This window comes from Schistocerca gregaria, chromosome 1, assembly GCF_023897955.1.
Source record: "Schistocerca gregaria isolate iqSchGreg1 chromosome 1, iqSchGreg1.2, whole genome shotgun sequence".
Taxonomy (NCBI): domain Eukaryota; kingdom Metazoa; phylum Arthropoda; class Insecta; order Orthoptera; family Acrididae; genus Schistocerca; species Schistocerca gregaria.
The window spans coordinates 549,337,823-549,354,411 of NC_064920.1; the positions used below are offsets into that span (position 1 = coordinate 549,337,823).

General features: G+C 44.3%; 1 protein-coding gene across 3 annotated transcripts in view; it reads right to left on the reverse strand.

The window, feature by feature from the left end:
* LOC126356011 (cyclin-G-associated kinase) overlaps positions 1-16,589 on the reverse strand; it is a 250,440-nt gene that overhangs the window by 199,128 nt on the left and 34,723 nt on the right. For all 3 annotated transcript variants that reach the window (XM_050006662.1, XM_050006670.1, XM_050006677.1), the window contains one exon: positions 9,410-9,635. In XM_050006662.1, the coding sequence (XP_049862619.1) occupies positions 9,410-9,635 (226 nt within the window). The remainder of the gene's footprint in view (positions 1-9,409; positions 9,636-16,589) is intronic.

Genomic DNA, 16,589 nt, shown 5'->3' on the forward strand with positions numbered 1-16,589 from the left:
TACGTATCGCATTTGCTTTGCAACTGAAGTTTTATTTTCGTTTTTTCTCTCATTCATGTGTTATTGCTGCAGTACTATTCTGCAGTAGCGGGATAAAGTAATATCCTTTGTTAGAGTATCGGTTCTTACCAGCCAAAATTACGAAAACTTAACTGCAAACTAAAACAATGAAAAAACTGCCAGGTTTTTCCCAGTTTTCTACCGGATACAAAAAGTTCCCAGTTTTTCCCAGATCTCCCCGATGTCCCGGGTTGTGCACACCCAGCTCGGAGGAATCCTGACAGCAACACCACCACGTTGAATAATGCTTTTTGTGCAACCACAGGACATCTTGTTACGACTCAGACTGTGCGCAATAGGCTGCATGATGTGCCACTCTTGATGACCATGGTGAGGTCCATCTTTGCAACCATGCCACCAAGCAGTGCAGTACAGATGGGCCCAACAACATGCTGAATGGACTGCACAGGATTGGCATCATGTTCTCTTCACTGATGAGTGTTGCATATGCCTTCAACCAGACAATCATCAGAGATGTGTTTGGAGGAAACCTTGTCAGGCTGAACACCTTAGACACCTTATCAAACATGCCTGGGATAGATTGAAAAAGGCTGTTTATGGACGATGTGACCCACCAACCACTCTGAGGGATCTACGTCGAATTGCCATTGAGGAGTGGAACAATCTGGGCCAACAGTGCCTTGATGAACTTGTGGATAGTATGCCATGATGAATACCGACATACAACAGGATGTGCTACTGGGTATTAGAGGTACCGCAATCTGGACCCCCACCTCTGAAGGTCTTGGTGTATGGTGGTACAACATGTAATGTGTGGTTTTGATGAACAATAAAAAGGGCAGAAATGATGATTATGTTTGATCTCTACTCCAATTTCCTGTACAGATTCCGGAACTCTCAGAACTGAAGCCATTGCAAAACTTTTTGGATATGTGTATGTGTGAAAATGCTTTTATTGGTTGATTTGATCTATGTAATATAATTCAACATTGTTATCAATACAATGCTTATTCAATTCTCATTGTGTTTAATCCATACTTTCATACTAATGGCAGTACTACTAAATGTGAAAGTAACTTACATCTTCATGGCAATACCAGATGAACCGATTTTGAACTGAATTTTGATATGGAAATAGTTTGAACCTGGAGGAAAATCACAGGCTACTTTAGGAAGTTTGACCTTTCTGGGCATTGTCAACACTTTTGAATAAGGTGTACAAGAGTGGGATGCATACAACACTGGATGATGGTCAGCGACTCTTAGTGTTTATAGATCATTCCGTGACAGTGGAAATCCAATTTTGTTGCATGCGCGATTTACGATACTGAATTCCAATATCACTTTCAAAGCTGGAGATTCTGGGGGGAGATATAGCAATAAAATCCGACGGTAAGCCCGAGAACCGTACTTAAAAATGTTAGCCTGTGATAAGGCTCGCAAACATAAAGACTGATTTTGCACATGGTTCTAAGAGAGCTCAAGCTGAGAAAGTTACTCAAGGCCACTAAACCTCAGAGTAATCTCAGGTTTGCCAGAACTTTGGTGCAGAATGGCCATGTGGTCTTATGAGCTACAGAGACAGAAGAACAGTCACAAGCTCGTCGCATTTTAGACATTAAGCGTCATGCAGTTCTTAAGCTTCTGAGACTCTTTAAGACTCACAATTACAGCATCATTTAAGGACTGTACAAAAGTGAGATATCATCCCTTAAAAGTGGAACATGGGAGGCTTTTGACGAGGCTGCATTTTTGATCTATTAACTCACTATGTTAATCATAAATTAGTCATGTTAGTGGGATGGATCAAAACACGTAGGTACTATAATGTACTGCAATGGAAGGACGAAACGGTTGGTCTGTGTTGCTCTGGTGGAAAAATCTCATATCTAGTACTTGGAGAGTCACAGTTACCCCTCAAAACTTTACTTCTGTACGAATGCAATGAATCCATGCATTTATTACATATAATTACACAATATAATGCATGCTTTCAGATTTGACAAAGAGCAAAATAAACACATTCAGTGTGTACCTACACACTGGCACTGCATACATTTCTTTACTTACATCTGTATACCACTGTATACACATATGAAAAACAAAGATTCCAAGACTTACCAAGCGGGAAAGAGCCAGTAGATAGGCACAATGAATAAAACACACAAACACATACACAGAATTTCGAGCTTTCGCAACCGGCGGCTGCTTCGTCAGGAAAGAGGGAAGGAAAAGGAAAGATGAAAGGATGTGGGTTTTAAAGGAGAGGGTAAGGAGTCATTCCAATCCCGGGAGCGGAAAGACTTACCTTCGGGGGAAAATAGGATAGGTATATACTCGCGCGCGCGCGCGCGCGCACACATCTGCGCCACTGTATACACAGACATTTATAAACTGCTAGCATCATTCATTCATTCATTCATCACAAAACTACTGACATTAGTGCACAGCCACGCATAACAGCTAGTAGTAGTAGTAGTAGTAGTAGTAGTAGTAGTAGTAGTAGTAGTAGTAACATCTGTAGCCAATTTCTTTCCCTATCCTTGTTCAGTATGAACTACTTCAATGTCATCACTGCAATGAGTTGGTTGGTTGGGTGTGGGATTGAAGGGACCAGACTGCTAAGGTCATCGGTCACTCGTTCCACGATAAAATCACACGAAATAAAAACTGTCAGTCGTTAAAAACGGAGAACTGAGACAAGGGACGACACAAGACAAGAAAGACAGACAAAGACCAGACAAACGGAACTAAAATCACACCGAGTGTGAAGGTGGTTGGCCGACAATGAAAATAAGGAAAAGCCAACCACCAAAGGACATTAAAACCCACAGTTTAAAACCACAGGCCAAAGGCCCAAGTCAATACAGGAAATGAAAGGACAAACACTCAAATCATACGATAAAAACCCCCTGCCCGAATAAAACTCAACACGAGGTCCGCCATAGCATCGTCATCACATAAAAGGGCAGGGAGGGTATCAGGCAGCGCAAACGTCTGCCTGAGTCCTGTTAAAAGCGGGCAGTCCACCAAAATGTGGACCACCGTCAGAGCTGCCCCGCAGCGACATAGCGGTGGGTCCTCCCGGCGCAACAAATGGCCGTGCGTCAGCCACGTGTGGCCAACACGCAGCCAGCAGAGGACGACAGAGTCCTTCCGAGAGGCCCGCATGGAGGAGCGCCACACACCGGTCGTCTCCTTCACCGCCCGAAGTTTGTTGGGCGTGGGCAGGGTGCGCCACTCGTCACCCCAGGCACCAAGCACTTTCTGGCGCAAAAGCGACAGGAGATCACACTCCAAAAGGTCGAGTTCCAGAGCCGTTGAACTCACTGCCTGTTTAGCCAGCGTGTCAACCCGCTCATTGCCCGGGATGCCGACATGACCTGGGATCCAAACAAAGACCACGGAGCGGCCGCAACGGGCAAGAGCATGGAGCGACTCGTGGATGGCCATCACCAGACGGGAACGAGGAAAGCACTGGTCAAGAGCTCGTAAACCACTCAGGGAGTCACTACAGATGACAAAGGACTCACCTGAGCGGGAGTGGATATACTCTAGGGCGTGATAGATGGCAACCAACTCGGCAGTGTATACACTGTTCCCGGGTGCCAGCGACCGTTGCTCACAATGATCCTCTAGAGTAAGAGCGTAACCAGTGCGACCAGAGACCATCGAACCGTCGGTATAGGCCACGGCAGATCCGGGAAACTCGGCAAGGAGAGAAACAAAGCGGCGGCGGAGGGCCGGAGGAGGGACCGAGTCTTTCGGACACAGTGCCAAATCCAGCCGAATGCATGGTCGGCGCACACACCAAGTGGGCAGACGGAGATTGGCCCGGAAAACAGGCGGGAGAGGAAAAAACTCAATCCAACACAGTAGAGCCCGGATGCGAACCGCGATCGTACACCCTGACCGGGTCCGCCTGTCTGGAAGATGGACGATCGAGTGCGGGAACAGGAGACGGTAGTTGGGATGCCCTGGCAAGCTACAAACGTGGGCAGCATAAGCGGCCAGAAGTCGGTCGCGCCGGATCTGCAATGGAGGAACACCAGCCTCCACAAGCAAGCTGTCAACAGGGCTTGTCCGAAATGCTCCTGTGGCGAGTCGGATCCCGCAGTGATGGATGGGATCCAGCAATTGCAACGCTGATGGCGACGCCGAACCATAAGCCACACACCCATAATCAAGGCGGGACTGGATCAGTGCTTGATACAGCCGGAGAAGGGTGGACCGATCGGCACCCCATCCGGTGTGGCTAAGGCAACGGAGAGCGTTTAAATGCCGCCAGCATGTTTGTTTAAGCTGCCTAATATGAGGCAGCCAAGTCAACCGGGCATCAAATACCAGTCCCAAGAACCGATGCGTCTCTACCACAGCAAGAGGTTCACCGTCAAGGTAAAGGCGTGGCTCAGGGTGAACCGTGCGACGCCGGCAGAAATGCACAACGCAGGTCTTAGCGGCCGAAAACTGGAAGCCGTACGCTACAGCCCACGACTGCGCCTTGCGGATAGCGCCCTGCAGCTGGCGCTCAGCAGCTGCAATGCCAGCGGAGCTGTAGTAGAGGCAGAAGTCGTCTGCATACAACGAAGCTGCGACGGACGATCCCACCGCCTCAGCGAGTCCATTGATCGCAATTAAAAACATGGAGACACTGTGGACAGACCCCTGTGGGACCCCGTTCTCCTGGACCCGGGAGGAACTATGGGACGCAGCAACTTGCACGCAGAAGGAACGAGACGACAGAAAATTCTGAATAAAAATCGGGAGCGAGCCCCTAAGACCCCACCCATGAAGTGTGGCCAGGATGTGATATCGCCAAGTCGTATCGTACACCTTCCGCATGTCGAAGAAGACGGCAACCAGATGTTGGCGGCGTGCAAAGGCTGTACGGACGGCAGACTCTAGGGAGACCAGATTGTCGACGGCAGTGCGGCCTTTACGGAGCCAGAAGGCCTCGAGACTCGAGGAGCCAACTCAACCTCCGGCTCACCATACGTTCTAGCAACTTGCAAAGAACGTTGGTGAGGCTTATGGGGCGGTAGCTGTCCACCTCCAGCGGGTTCTTGCCAGGTTTCAACACGGGGAGGACGATGCTTTCTCGCCATTGAGACGGGAACACACCCTCAACCCAGATGCGGTTGAAAACATCTAGGAGGCGTCGCTGGCAATTCACAGAGAGGTGTTTCAGCATCTGGCTGTGGATGCGGTCTGGCCCAGGAGCCGTATCAGGGCAAGCAGATAGTGCACTCTGGAATTCCCAGTCGCTGAAAGGAGCATTGTACGACTCCGCGTGGCGCGTGTGAAAGGAAAGCCTCCAACTTTCCAACCGCTCTTTCCGGGAGCGGAAGGCCAGTGGGTAATTCGTAGATGCGGAACACTGAGCAAAATGCGCTGCTAACCGGTCCGCAATCGTGTCGGAGTCAGGACACACCACTCCATTCAGCGAAAGCCCAGGGACAGAGACAGGCGGCTGATAGCCATGGAGTCGCCTAATCTTAGCCCAAACCTGCGATGCAGAGGTACGGACGCCAATGGTGGAAACATACCGTTCCCAGCACTCCTGCTTCCGTTGGCGAATAAGGCGTCGGGCACGGGCACGAAGCTGTTTAAAAACGATGAGGTTCTCCAAGGACGGGTGCCGCTTATGGCGTTGAAGGGCCCGCCGGCGATCTCTAATCGCCTCTGCGATCTCGGGCGCCCACCAAGGCACAGTCCTCCGCCGAGGGGACCCGGATGAACAGGGAATCACAGATGCCGCCACAGAAACGATGCCGGTGGTGACCGACTGAACCACCGCATCAATGGTGTCATGGGAAGGAGGTGCGATAGTGGCGAGAGAGGAGAACAAGCCCCAATTAGCCTTATTCAGAGCCCATCTGGAGGGGCGTTCAGAAGAGTGACGCTGTGGTAGTGACAGAAAGATGGGGAAATGGTCACTACCACATAAGTCGTCATGGACACTCCAGTGGATGGATGGTGAAAGTCCGGGGCTGCAGATAGGAAGGTCGATGGCCGAAAATGTGCCATGGACTACACTGAAATGTGTCGGCTCTCCCGTGTTTAAGAGGCAGAGGTCAAGCTGCGAGAGTAGAGTCTCGACATCTCTACCCCGGCCAGTAATCACGCCGCTACCCCACAGGGGGTTATGGGCGTTAAGGTCGCCCAGTAACACAAAAGGAGGAGGCAGTTGTGCTATCAATGCAGCCAACACATGACGCGAGACATCACCATCTGGCGGAAGATACAAACTGCAGACAGTAATAGGCTGAGGTGTCCACATACTTACAGCGACAGCCTCTAAAGGTGTGTGAAGAGGTACACATTCACTGTAGACAGAGTTAAGGATGTAGACGCAGACTCCACCAGATACCCTCTCATAAGCTGCCCGGTTCTTGTAATAACCCCGATACCCACGTAGGGCAGGGGTCCGCATTGCCGGAAACCAAGTTTCCTGTAGGGCAATGCAGAGGAAAGGGTGACTGCTGATGAGTTGGCGAAGCTCAGCAAGGTGGTGGAAAAAAGTGCTGCAGTTCCACTGGAGTATCGCTTTGTCCATGTCCGAAAAAGGCGTGAAGGGGCCTAGGAGGCAGATCATGCCACTGGGTCACCTGCTGCCACCGATGGAGGACCAGTACAATCTGCTTCCATGGTGTCTGAGGGTCTGGCGAGATCCAGGTCCTCAGCGGACGCCCGGATCTCTACCTTATCCTCGGACGCAGAGCCTGTAGGGAGCAGTGGGGTGGATGCCACCGCGTGTTCCTTGGCATTAGAGGTCTTCTTCTTCGTCTTGTCTCTCTGGTCCTTGGGTTTCATTGGCTGGGAGGGCTCCAGCGAGTCAGTCTCCGGGATGGAGGAGGAGCGGGAAGCCCTGCGACCAGCCGCTGGTCTGCTTTTCTTCCATTGGCTGACGTCACCCTTCCCAGAGGCGGAAACCTGGGAAGGAAGGGACCCAAGGGACCCTTTCCGTGCTATTTGAGCCGGGGAAGTTTGAGGCTTCCCCAGCTTAGGAGTGGGGACTAATGTCCCCGATGGTTGGGGGGTTGCTGCTCCTGAGGCAGGTAGTGCAGGAGCAGCAGGGAGTGAAGTGCCCCCCACCATCAAGGGGGCAGGTGTAGCATTCCGGCTCTGAGAGGTGGCAGTCTGAGGGAGAGCTAATGGGGCCATAACAGTAGTAGCCGCGGCGTAAGAGGCAGTCATTCGAACAGGATGGAGGCGTTCGAACTTCTGCCTGGCCTCAGTGTATGTCAGGCGGTCCAGGGTCTTATACTGCATGATTTTGCGCTCTTTCTGGAAGATCCTGCAGTCCGGCGAGCAAGGCGAGTGGTGCTCTCCGCAGTTTACACAGATGGGAGGTGGAGCACATGGAGTATTGGGATGTGATGGGCGTCCACAATCTCGACATGTGAGGCTGGAAGTACAGCGGGAAGACATATGCCCGAACTTCCAGCACTTAAAGCACGGCATCGGGGGAGGGATATATGGCTTGACGTCACAACGATAGACCATCACCTTGACCTTCTCAGGTAAAGTATCACCCTCTAAGGCCAAGATGAAGGCACCGGTGGCAACCTGCTTATCCCTTGGACCACGATGTACGCGCCGGACGAAGTGAACACCTCGCCGCTCTAAATTGGCGCGAAGCTCGTCATCGGACTGCAATAGAAGGTCCCGATGGAATATCATGCCCTGGACCATATTAAGACTCTTATGGGGCGTGATTGTAACCGGAACATCCCCCAGCTTGTTACAATCGAGTAACCGGCAGGACTGGGCGGAGGACGCCGATTTGATCAAAACCGAGCCCGAGCGCATTTTGGACAAGCCCTCCACCTCCCCGAACTTGTCCTCTAAGTGCTCGACGAAGAACTGAGGCTTCATGGATGTAAAGGATTCACCATCAGCTCTCGTACACACCAGGTAGCGGGGCGAGTATGGTTCGCTGGCATCCTTAGTCTTTCGTTCCTCCCATGGTGTAGCCAGGGAGGGGAACGATTTGGGGTCATATGTAGTTGCGTTGTATTGAGCCCTGGAACGCTTAGAGACTGCTGGCGGCTGGCCGCCAGCAAGAGATGATGTACCACGCTTCATTGCGGGTCATCCGCCCTGATGCCACCTACTCCGACCAAGGACCCTCCCCACGGGCGCCACCCAGCCTCAGCAACGACCACCTGGCAGGATGGCCATTGCCGGGAGTCCCATTGCCCCAAGGAGATAGGCATCTACTCCTTGGCATACGTGGGGAGTTAACGGCTTTGGCATCAGCAGAGCGATCCCTGTGTAGTCAGGGGGCTACAACCAACAGGGCACATGGCGGCCCCACCACAACGGACTGGCTACCGTGCTGGATTTCAGGTGATGTAGTCCAATATCGTCATTGGCGCATAAAGCGACACAGCATAGCAGACTGCAATAAACTGCACCCAAGAACAAATCCACGCCCAAGAGATGGTAGGTGAGCGGGACTGCTAAGCGATGACGACAAACCTGGCTAGAGATGGTAATGAATGATGGACACATCGCTCCTTGTAAGGCGCCCTTCCCCAATCGGCTCGCTCTTCGGAAAATTTAGAAGGATGGAGGTCAAACCCGTTAGGGGACCATCTCACAAGGCCAAAACGTTTGAGACTCCTTTTAGTCGCCTCTTACGACAGGCAGGAATACCGTGGGCCTATTCTTACCCCCGAACCCACAGGGGGGACTGCAATGAGCGTTAACCCCTATCTTCCTTCTGACACAGTATTATTTACTAGCACGCATAGTGAAGACAGATTTCAAGAATTTCATCAAGATCTATGTCAAATCACACTGTTTTTGCTGATCCCCCCCCCCCCTCCTCCTCCCAGTAAGTGCCTACATACATTATTTTATTGATGCATGAACCAGGTTCAGACTTGTATTAAATTTAGCTAAGTACTTTCTATTGTACTCTGTTATTTAGTAAGAAGAAAAATGGTTTTGTATTTGATGCTAATTACTCTTTGTACAATAGATTCCAGTGAAAAAATTATGAACAAATACTTAAATCCCACTCCTCCATCTACCTCCCTTTCACCACCCCGTGGAAAACTGCAAAATCTTCTATATGTCTGCTGTGTTATATTTAAAATCTATGTTTAGTTCTCATTAGTTACAGCTTTCAACTCTCTCTGAAGCCAGAGTGGATTGTCTTTTTCTTTCACAGATATTTATACCAACCAGAACTTCTTACTGTTTACATCAAAAGTGAGCAGTTTTTTAGGATTACACACTTTGTGAAGTTATACAACTTTCAATTTTAATACTACAAGCTTTGAAGAATGAAAGCAGCAATAAGGAAAATATTTTTAATCTGCAATACTCTACTGACTACAGACTTCATCTGATGTTTGACTTGTAAAGTCATACTTACTAATTATTTCATGGAAACATGAATATTTTGCATCACTACTTGGAATTGTATAATTGCCATTTATTATGCGCAGTTTGGCCGAATCTTCAAATGGGTGTCTCATATAACATAAGGTGTACAAAATACATCCTAGTGCCCAGACATCTGATGCCTGTGTAATAGGATAGTTGTTCCAAGTGTCTACCATCTCTGGAGACCTGTACATGGGTGTTGTATAACGGGCCATCTGCAGAAAGGAAATAATTTAATATTAATTCAAATTAAATAAACAATCAAAGACAAGCAGCAAACACACAAAATTTATACCCATAAATATAATAGTTCAATTAACTGACTGGCCAGCTCAGCAGGGAAACAAAAGCATCTAATTTTTAATGAAATGACACCTTCAAGTCATCAATGGTGGGCAAATTGCAAGGAATTTCTACAAAATCTGTATTCTCTTGCCTTACAGATACAAGGGCAAGATGAAATTTTTTAGTCTGGCAACAAAATACTGTGTATTTAACTAAAAACTATGCTTTGACATAACTCTTTCTTTTTTAATCAATATTAAAAATTTTCCAAAAAAGTGATTCAGAAAGTTCTATCTAATATTCATTCACAGCTACCATAACTTCAGTAAAATGAAATTGTTTTACTTCTTTAGGTGTGGGGAAAGGATTCATTTTCAAAGAACTCATATTTAAATCCATCAAATTTCATACTGCCAAAGCACTTTTGCTGACATTATCAATGGCCCTGATTTTTTCATTTGCAATCAAGGCAAACTCTCATTTTTTTCATCCAGGTGATCCAAAATTTTGGTTGTATTCACCAAAAATTTTGTTATACTTTTGCAAGGTAATAAATAAGATGCTTCCCTTTCGTACCCTAGGAAACACAGACCACAGTCTACGTGGTAGGTGCACCTACTGCTTTGATTGCCATTCAATTTCTGGCAACAAGTAGTGGACTCATGTCTCATCCAAGTAACAAATCATTGCATAAAATCCGTTTGATTTTGTTTTAAATAGTTAAAAACCACTGCAAAATTTGTTTTTGTATTTGTTTTTAGACATCATTCAATACATGCAACACTGACATTATAACTAATTCTTCATGTAAAATGTAAAGTCCTCTGTCTTCTGGCATGCTTATGGTGCCAGTTGCTTCACAGATGTTTGGGATTATTTTTAAGGATAATTTCCAGAAGACATACAACCATTTTATTTCAGCCCCTTATTTCCTATGCATTGAAAAAGCAAAAGCATATTATGAATTGTGGTTTATTTGTCTCATAATGAACATAATCTAAATAATTTGATTCAGGTGCAGGAGACTAGTCAAATTGTAGTAAAATTTCACCACAAACAAAGAACAGCTGATGTCAACACACAGCATAATAAATAATAATTAATAATAATACAATTTTGTAATACATACAGACAATACAATCTAACACTTAATTACCCTTGCTCAAATGATCATTTCATCCTCCATGAATTATTCTATTGAAAGGTAGCATTTCTCCTACAGAATCTGCTGTAGCCACGTTTTTAAAATTTCTAGCTTCATATTAAATATGTTTTTGCCCATTAACTTGTTATAAATTGTCGTCATCGTATACTGTTGAGTCTCTGCATATAATTTCAACTGGTGCGTGGGTAGAATAAAATTATTTTATTTCTTGTGTTATATATATGGTTAAAATGATTCTCCTCAAACAATTTTTTCTGCTGTGTAGGAAGATTATAATTTCATAAATGCATATTGAGGAAACAGTTAGGATTCACATGTATCAGATAATTTTCTTTTGCAGTTTCAGTATTTGAGATACACTACTTTAACTTCCCCAGAAAATTATCCCATATCTAGTGACAGATTCCAAATAATTGTGATAAGAAATTTTTTGTGTATTCAAGTCAGTGGAATTTGCCAGTATTTGCATTGCAAATGCAAAACTGCTTAGTTTATTTGATAGGAAGTCTATATGTGTATTGCAGCTAAGTTCTCGTCCACATTTAGACCCAGGAATTTGACTGTTTCAACTTCTTTCATAGGTTGATTTTTATGTTGTATTTCAAGTTGCACACATTTTGAATGTTTTATTTTGAAATGTACCATATGGGTTTTTGCAATGTTCAGTTACAACCCATTTAAATGGAACCAGTTGTCTAAGGTATCCAGTGTGCTTATGATGGAGCCCAGAATTTTTTCTGCATTGTCATCCTCAATTAAAAGAGAAGTATCATCTGCAAACAGAACTGATGTGGAATTTATATTTATGAGCAAGTCATTTACTTCTTACAAATCTTCAATTATTTGTTAGCAATAATAAAAAAAAAAACTATTTTGTGAAGGCATGGTATTTCAATCAATCTGTTTGAAGGAGCCTTACAATATATTTACGTTATAAACCTATTAAATGAAAGCTATTCTGCAGATCAAACTGATACTTTATCTGCATTGTTCCACAACACATATCTACATAACAGAAACAAAAAAATATTTTAAATGAAATCAATGCCATTCTATCATAATTTTTTTCCTCAGCTTTTTATACAGTACAGATGTCAACAACCAAGACTTTTGCGCAATATGAGAATATGATAGCAGTAAGAGTCAATTTCCCCCTCCCCCCACACAGCCCTTGACTCCTAAGCAAGAACATAAAACATCGGAGGCCATAAAAGCAAAATTCAATTTTTCTGCAAAACCATGTGCTACACAAAGTCAACCATATGCTCGACAGTGGATTGGACTGTATTGAAAGGGTTGAAGGAATCAAACTACGAGGTCATCAGTCACTCCATCCTATATGCGTAAGACTGGGAAGAGTCCCCAGAGAGGAAGAAAACAGTGGACAGTTCCTGATGAAGCCGTTAGGACTGAGAATCAATAAAACTAAGAGAAAGAAGCAAGTAAAATTGAAAGTAGGGTAAATGGGTGAAGGTGGGTGGGTTGATCCACCCAGAAAGCTACTGGAAGCCCTGGGACATGTCAAATGCCAAGGGTGCGTCTCGTATTGCATGACTAGTGTTACCTCAACCTCCAATGGCACAAGAAAACTAACAGTGTGGACAAGTTGATACAATCTCATGAACAAGAGCAACGAACAAGAGCAACGGCAATGAGACAATAAACCAATGCCAGATGTAAAAAAATAAGAACAATTAAAAATATGGTAAGGACAGGGACTAGCTTGGACCACTGAGCACGAGCAGTCATGGGTGCCCTGGATCAGAGCAGGCAGACGAAACACCCTCCAATCTCTCAAGTGGCTGATGAGGCCAATGTTGCCTACCTAACAGACAGAATTAGAAACATTTACAGGTAAAACATAAAACCAAATCAGCCGCTTTTGCATTGTCTGGTGGCCAAATTGGGCACTCTGGTATGATGGGGGCCACTGCCAAACAGGTATCACATCAAGAGTGGGGTAGGTCCTCATGCTGTATGATACGGTAATGGATCAGCAAAGTGTAAGCGATGAGAATCCGACAGAAACTGGTAGATACCTACGTTAAGTATGAAGGGAAGACTGCCACATGGTCATTGTCCCCTTTATTGTTCACAGTTTATTCTGAGAAATGAGGGCATACATTTATGGTACCAGGCCTCCAACAATTGACAGTGTAGGGTTGACTGAAGGTCCAGTATTCCACTATCTAAAGTCAGCATCCTGGTAGACAACTTGGCCAACCAGTCAGCATGTTTGTTCCATGGGTTCCCAATGTGACATGGTCATAAAGGAGATCTTTGACAGTCACAACCAATGCATGTTGAAGGTAGCAATAATCATTGGCCTGAATGCTACTCAGGTAGTTATTATCAATTAAGAATGTCTTGACAGTGCAACAATGGGCATGACTGGAGGCTCAATCAACGGCCACGAATTATGCAATATATGCCCTCCGTCCATTCATCAGGGATGAAGTTCACTGCATCTTGCATGTTTATAGGTAAAACCTGTTTGACCTTTGACTGTAGGGCCGTAAATGTGTACCACTTCCTTGCCTGGAAATGCATATAGGATGGCCAGGAACAGGCAGTGAAAAAGCATGGGTTCAACATAGTCTTTCAGACTGAAGGATAGGCAAAACAGATCCGAGGACAGTGTCCACACCAAGAGTGTTCACACAGTTGCTCCCTCACACAAGGTGACAGTGGGGAAAGTTGGCATTCAGAGCAGTGACACTATGTGCAAAATGCAATCGGGACTCTGTAATTATATTACACAAAAATTTTCCTTTTGTTATTTGTTATCTGACTGCAAATTTGAAATTAAAAAATTATTGAAAGTCTTAGAATCAATGGGAATCATCGCCAGTATCAATGTTGATAACAAGCAAAAATTGTTGAAATTCGTGATTGCAAGGACAGATGAACTGTCCACATACATAATTAGGTTTTGTACGGAACCGCGAGTCCTCAAAACACATGGTCAATTTTTCTTTTATCTGATTTGCCTAGCAAAAGGAAAATGTTTATGCCATCCAATAGGCATTTTGTATTTTTGTGAAAAATACAGGGAACAAACCAGGAACAGTTTCATTGCTACTAAAATATACATTATTGAAAAATCATCATAAGAACTGTGCTACATGAACTGTTATAAAATATGACATGTCAACACAATAAAGTATCGATTAGTGCAATTCGTCTGTAATGTAACATCAAATACTGCCTTTGTTTTTCCTAGTCTCTTATGTAACAATTTCACCTGCAAAAATTAGCCGTCAATATGAACAGCAAGTTATTCAAAAAAGTAATGATTTGTGGAATTTTTTGTACGATTTAAGTGATTAAAATTCATGTGTGCACACTCAAGACTTCACATTATGTGGCGCTACATTCTCTTGTCATGGCTGCATCTGCTTATTTGCTGATTCACGTGCTAACTAGGAATGGCTGTACTAATTGCTGTTTTAAGTAGCTCTTCATGTGGCAAAAGTAAGTAACTTTAAAAATTTTTTAATACTTCCATTGAGTTTTAGTAGCAAAAAAATTGACACAATATTTCTTGTGGAGTATTCTTACAGTGAAAAAAAATTTCAGGTTAGGTTTCGACATGGTGGACTGGACACTCCCTTGTCAGTTTATCCAAAGATATTTAGCACGCAGAAGAGTCATTATACCAATAACATGTGAAACAGCATGAAGAATACTCACAGAAATGAGAGCGTATCACCATTTACTGTTCTCAGAAGGACCAATGCTTTTGGCAAACGCTATGTGAACACTTAGCCCATGCAAAAAGCCAGCTGTGCATATCAGATGTATGAAATACATGCAAACACAAATAAGAACAACAAAATTACAGATTTGGCATTGGATTGATTATGGAAATATAGTACACTATAGTCCAATAAAATTATTTTATAGTTGACACTTCATGTGTTGGAGCTGGTTTCCTCCAATCAGTGCACTCAGCGTCATGCCTGAATTGTTTCCCACTGCCAAACTGCCACAACAGTCTGTCAGTTCTCTTCCAATTCCTTGTCCAGCTTTCTCTCTTGATATGTTTGGATCCTGGGTTTTGTATTTCATCACACATGATACCAAAAAAACCACACACACACACACACACACACACACACACACACACACACACACAGTCACTAATGATAATGAAATGAACATATTTCACACCCAACACTAATCACACACTGAATTGAGATTGGTTTACATTATAAAAGGTTTGCACGGCATTGTTTGAAACCAAATTTTAGAAGGCTGCAGTGTATTCTTATGACTGCATCAACAGAGTATAAATATAACAATCTTCAGCAGGATAATGGCTTATAGCAATGGTTAGCACATACAGCTGATGTGTGGAAGGTTGCAGATTCAAATCTCATCAATCGACATTAAAAAAAAAAGTAACTTTTTAATTTCTAATACATTGCTGCATCTTTTTTATAATCATACTGACCTATTTGTTCTTACTTTTCATCCTATGATTCTTTTTAGGTTTGTAATCTACCTGTGTTGCCAATAATCTGCATCAAAGTGCCAACTACGACTGCTCCTCAGTTGGTAACACGACAGCTTGTGTAGCCAGTATGAGGACAGTTTCATGTAATCAATGATAAAGAGACATTACAGTTTGGTTTTAACGCTGAACCTGAAATTTCTCTCTCTTGAGTTTGCTCATAGAGGTCAGCTTTGATTGCCATGAGTAAAGCAATCATGATTTTAGTTCTGCAGATTGCTCAATGCTGTTGTCTCAGAATTATTGCACTTCACAAGTTTATCATTAGGTCAGAACACAAATTTGAATTCAGGGCTACAAAATGTTTTGTCTGCCACAGCTCAATCACCAGGTCACCTAAAATCAGCTGTCAACAGAGCATTTGCATTTCCATCATACCCCTTGGCAACTGCTTCCAACATTGCTCTGCATTACACATTACAGCATTGGTGAAAAGACCTGCCGTTTTGTGTGTTGCCTATAACCGAGCAGTAGCTGGCAACCTATGTGGCAATGCTACAGTGGCAAGTGACAGACAAACTGACAAGCAATTTTCATTGGAATATAGCAACCAATGTGTGTTTGCAATTATTTATTGACTAAGGAAATGCTTGCTTAACCATATGTTTCAGGACTATGTGATAAATGACAGTACCTAATCACAACAGTAATCAGTGTACAATGGAATAAACTGCTGCAATGTTTTCAAGAAGTTCTTTCTCCATTTGTTCTCAATTATGTTGAACTTTTCATTTCATTCCTAATTCTAAATAGTTTGTTTCCATAAAAGCAGTGAAAATAAGGCAAATATACAATGTGTTGCAATGCAGAAAAAAAAAATATCATCAGTTATGTTATCCAATGTATTATTCTCTTCGGTTATTTTTTTTGTTATGGTTTTAGGGCGCAAAACTGCTACAGTCACTAGTGCCTGGTCTGTGACTTAGGAAAAGGTAAAAAAACAAAACTGAAAACCAGCAGCAATGGGAGCAAAACTCACAAAATTGGGGAAACTAAAAACAGAAGGAAAGCTTAAAAAAACACTATGGAAGGGGGGTTGTTTGTCCCCAAAAAGAGCTTCATGACTGACGTCATCTCACTGGCACTAATAAACTCGAGAACATGATCGGCTGATCGCGTGTCATCTGCTAAAATGGAAGATATATCAGGTGACAGCTGTAGACGGACGCATAGTGGAGTAAAATAGTGCGCTCATGTAAAAGG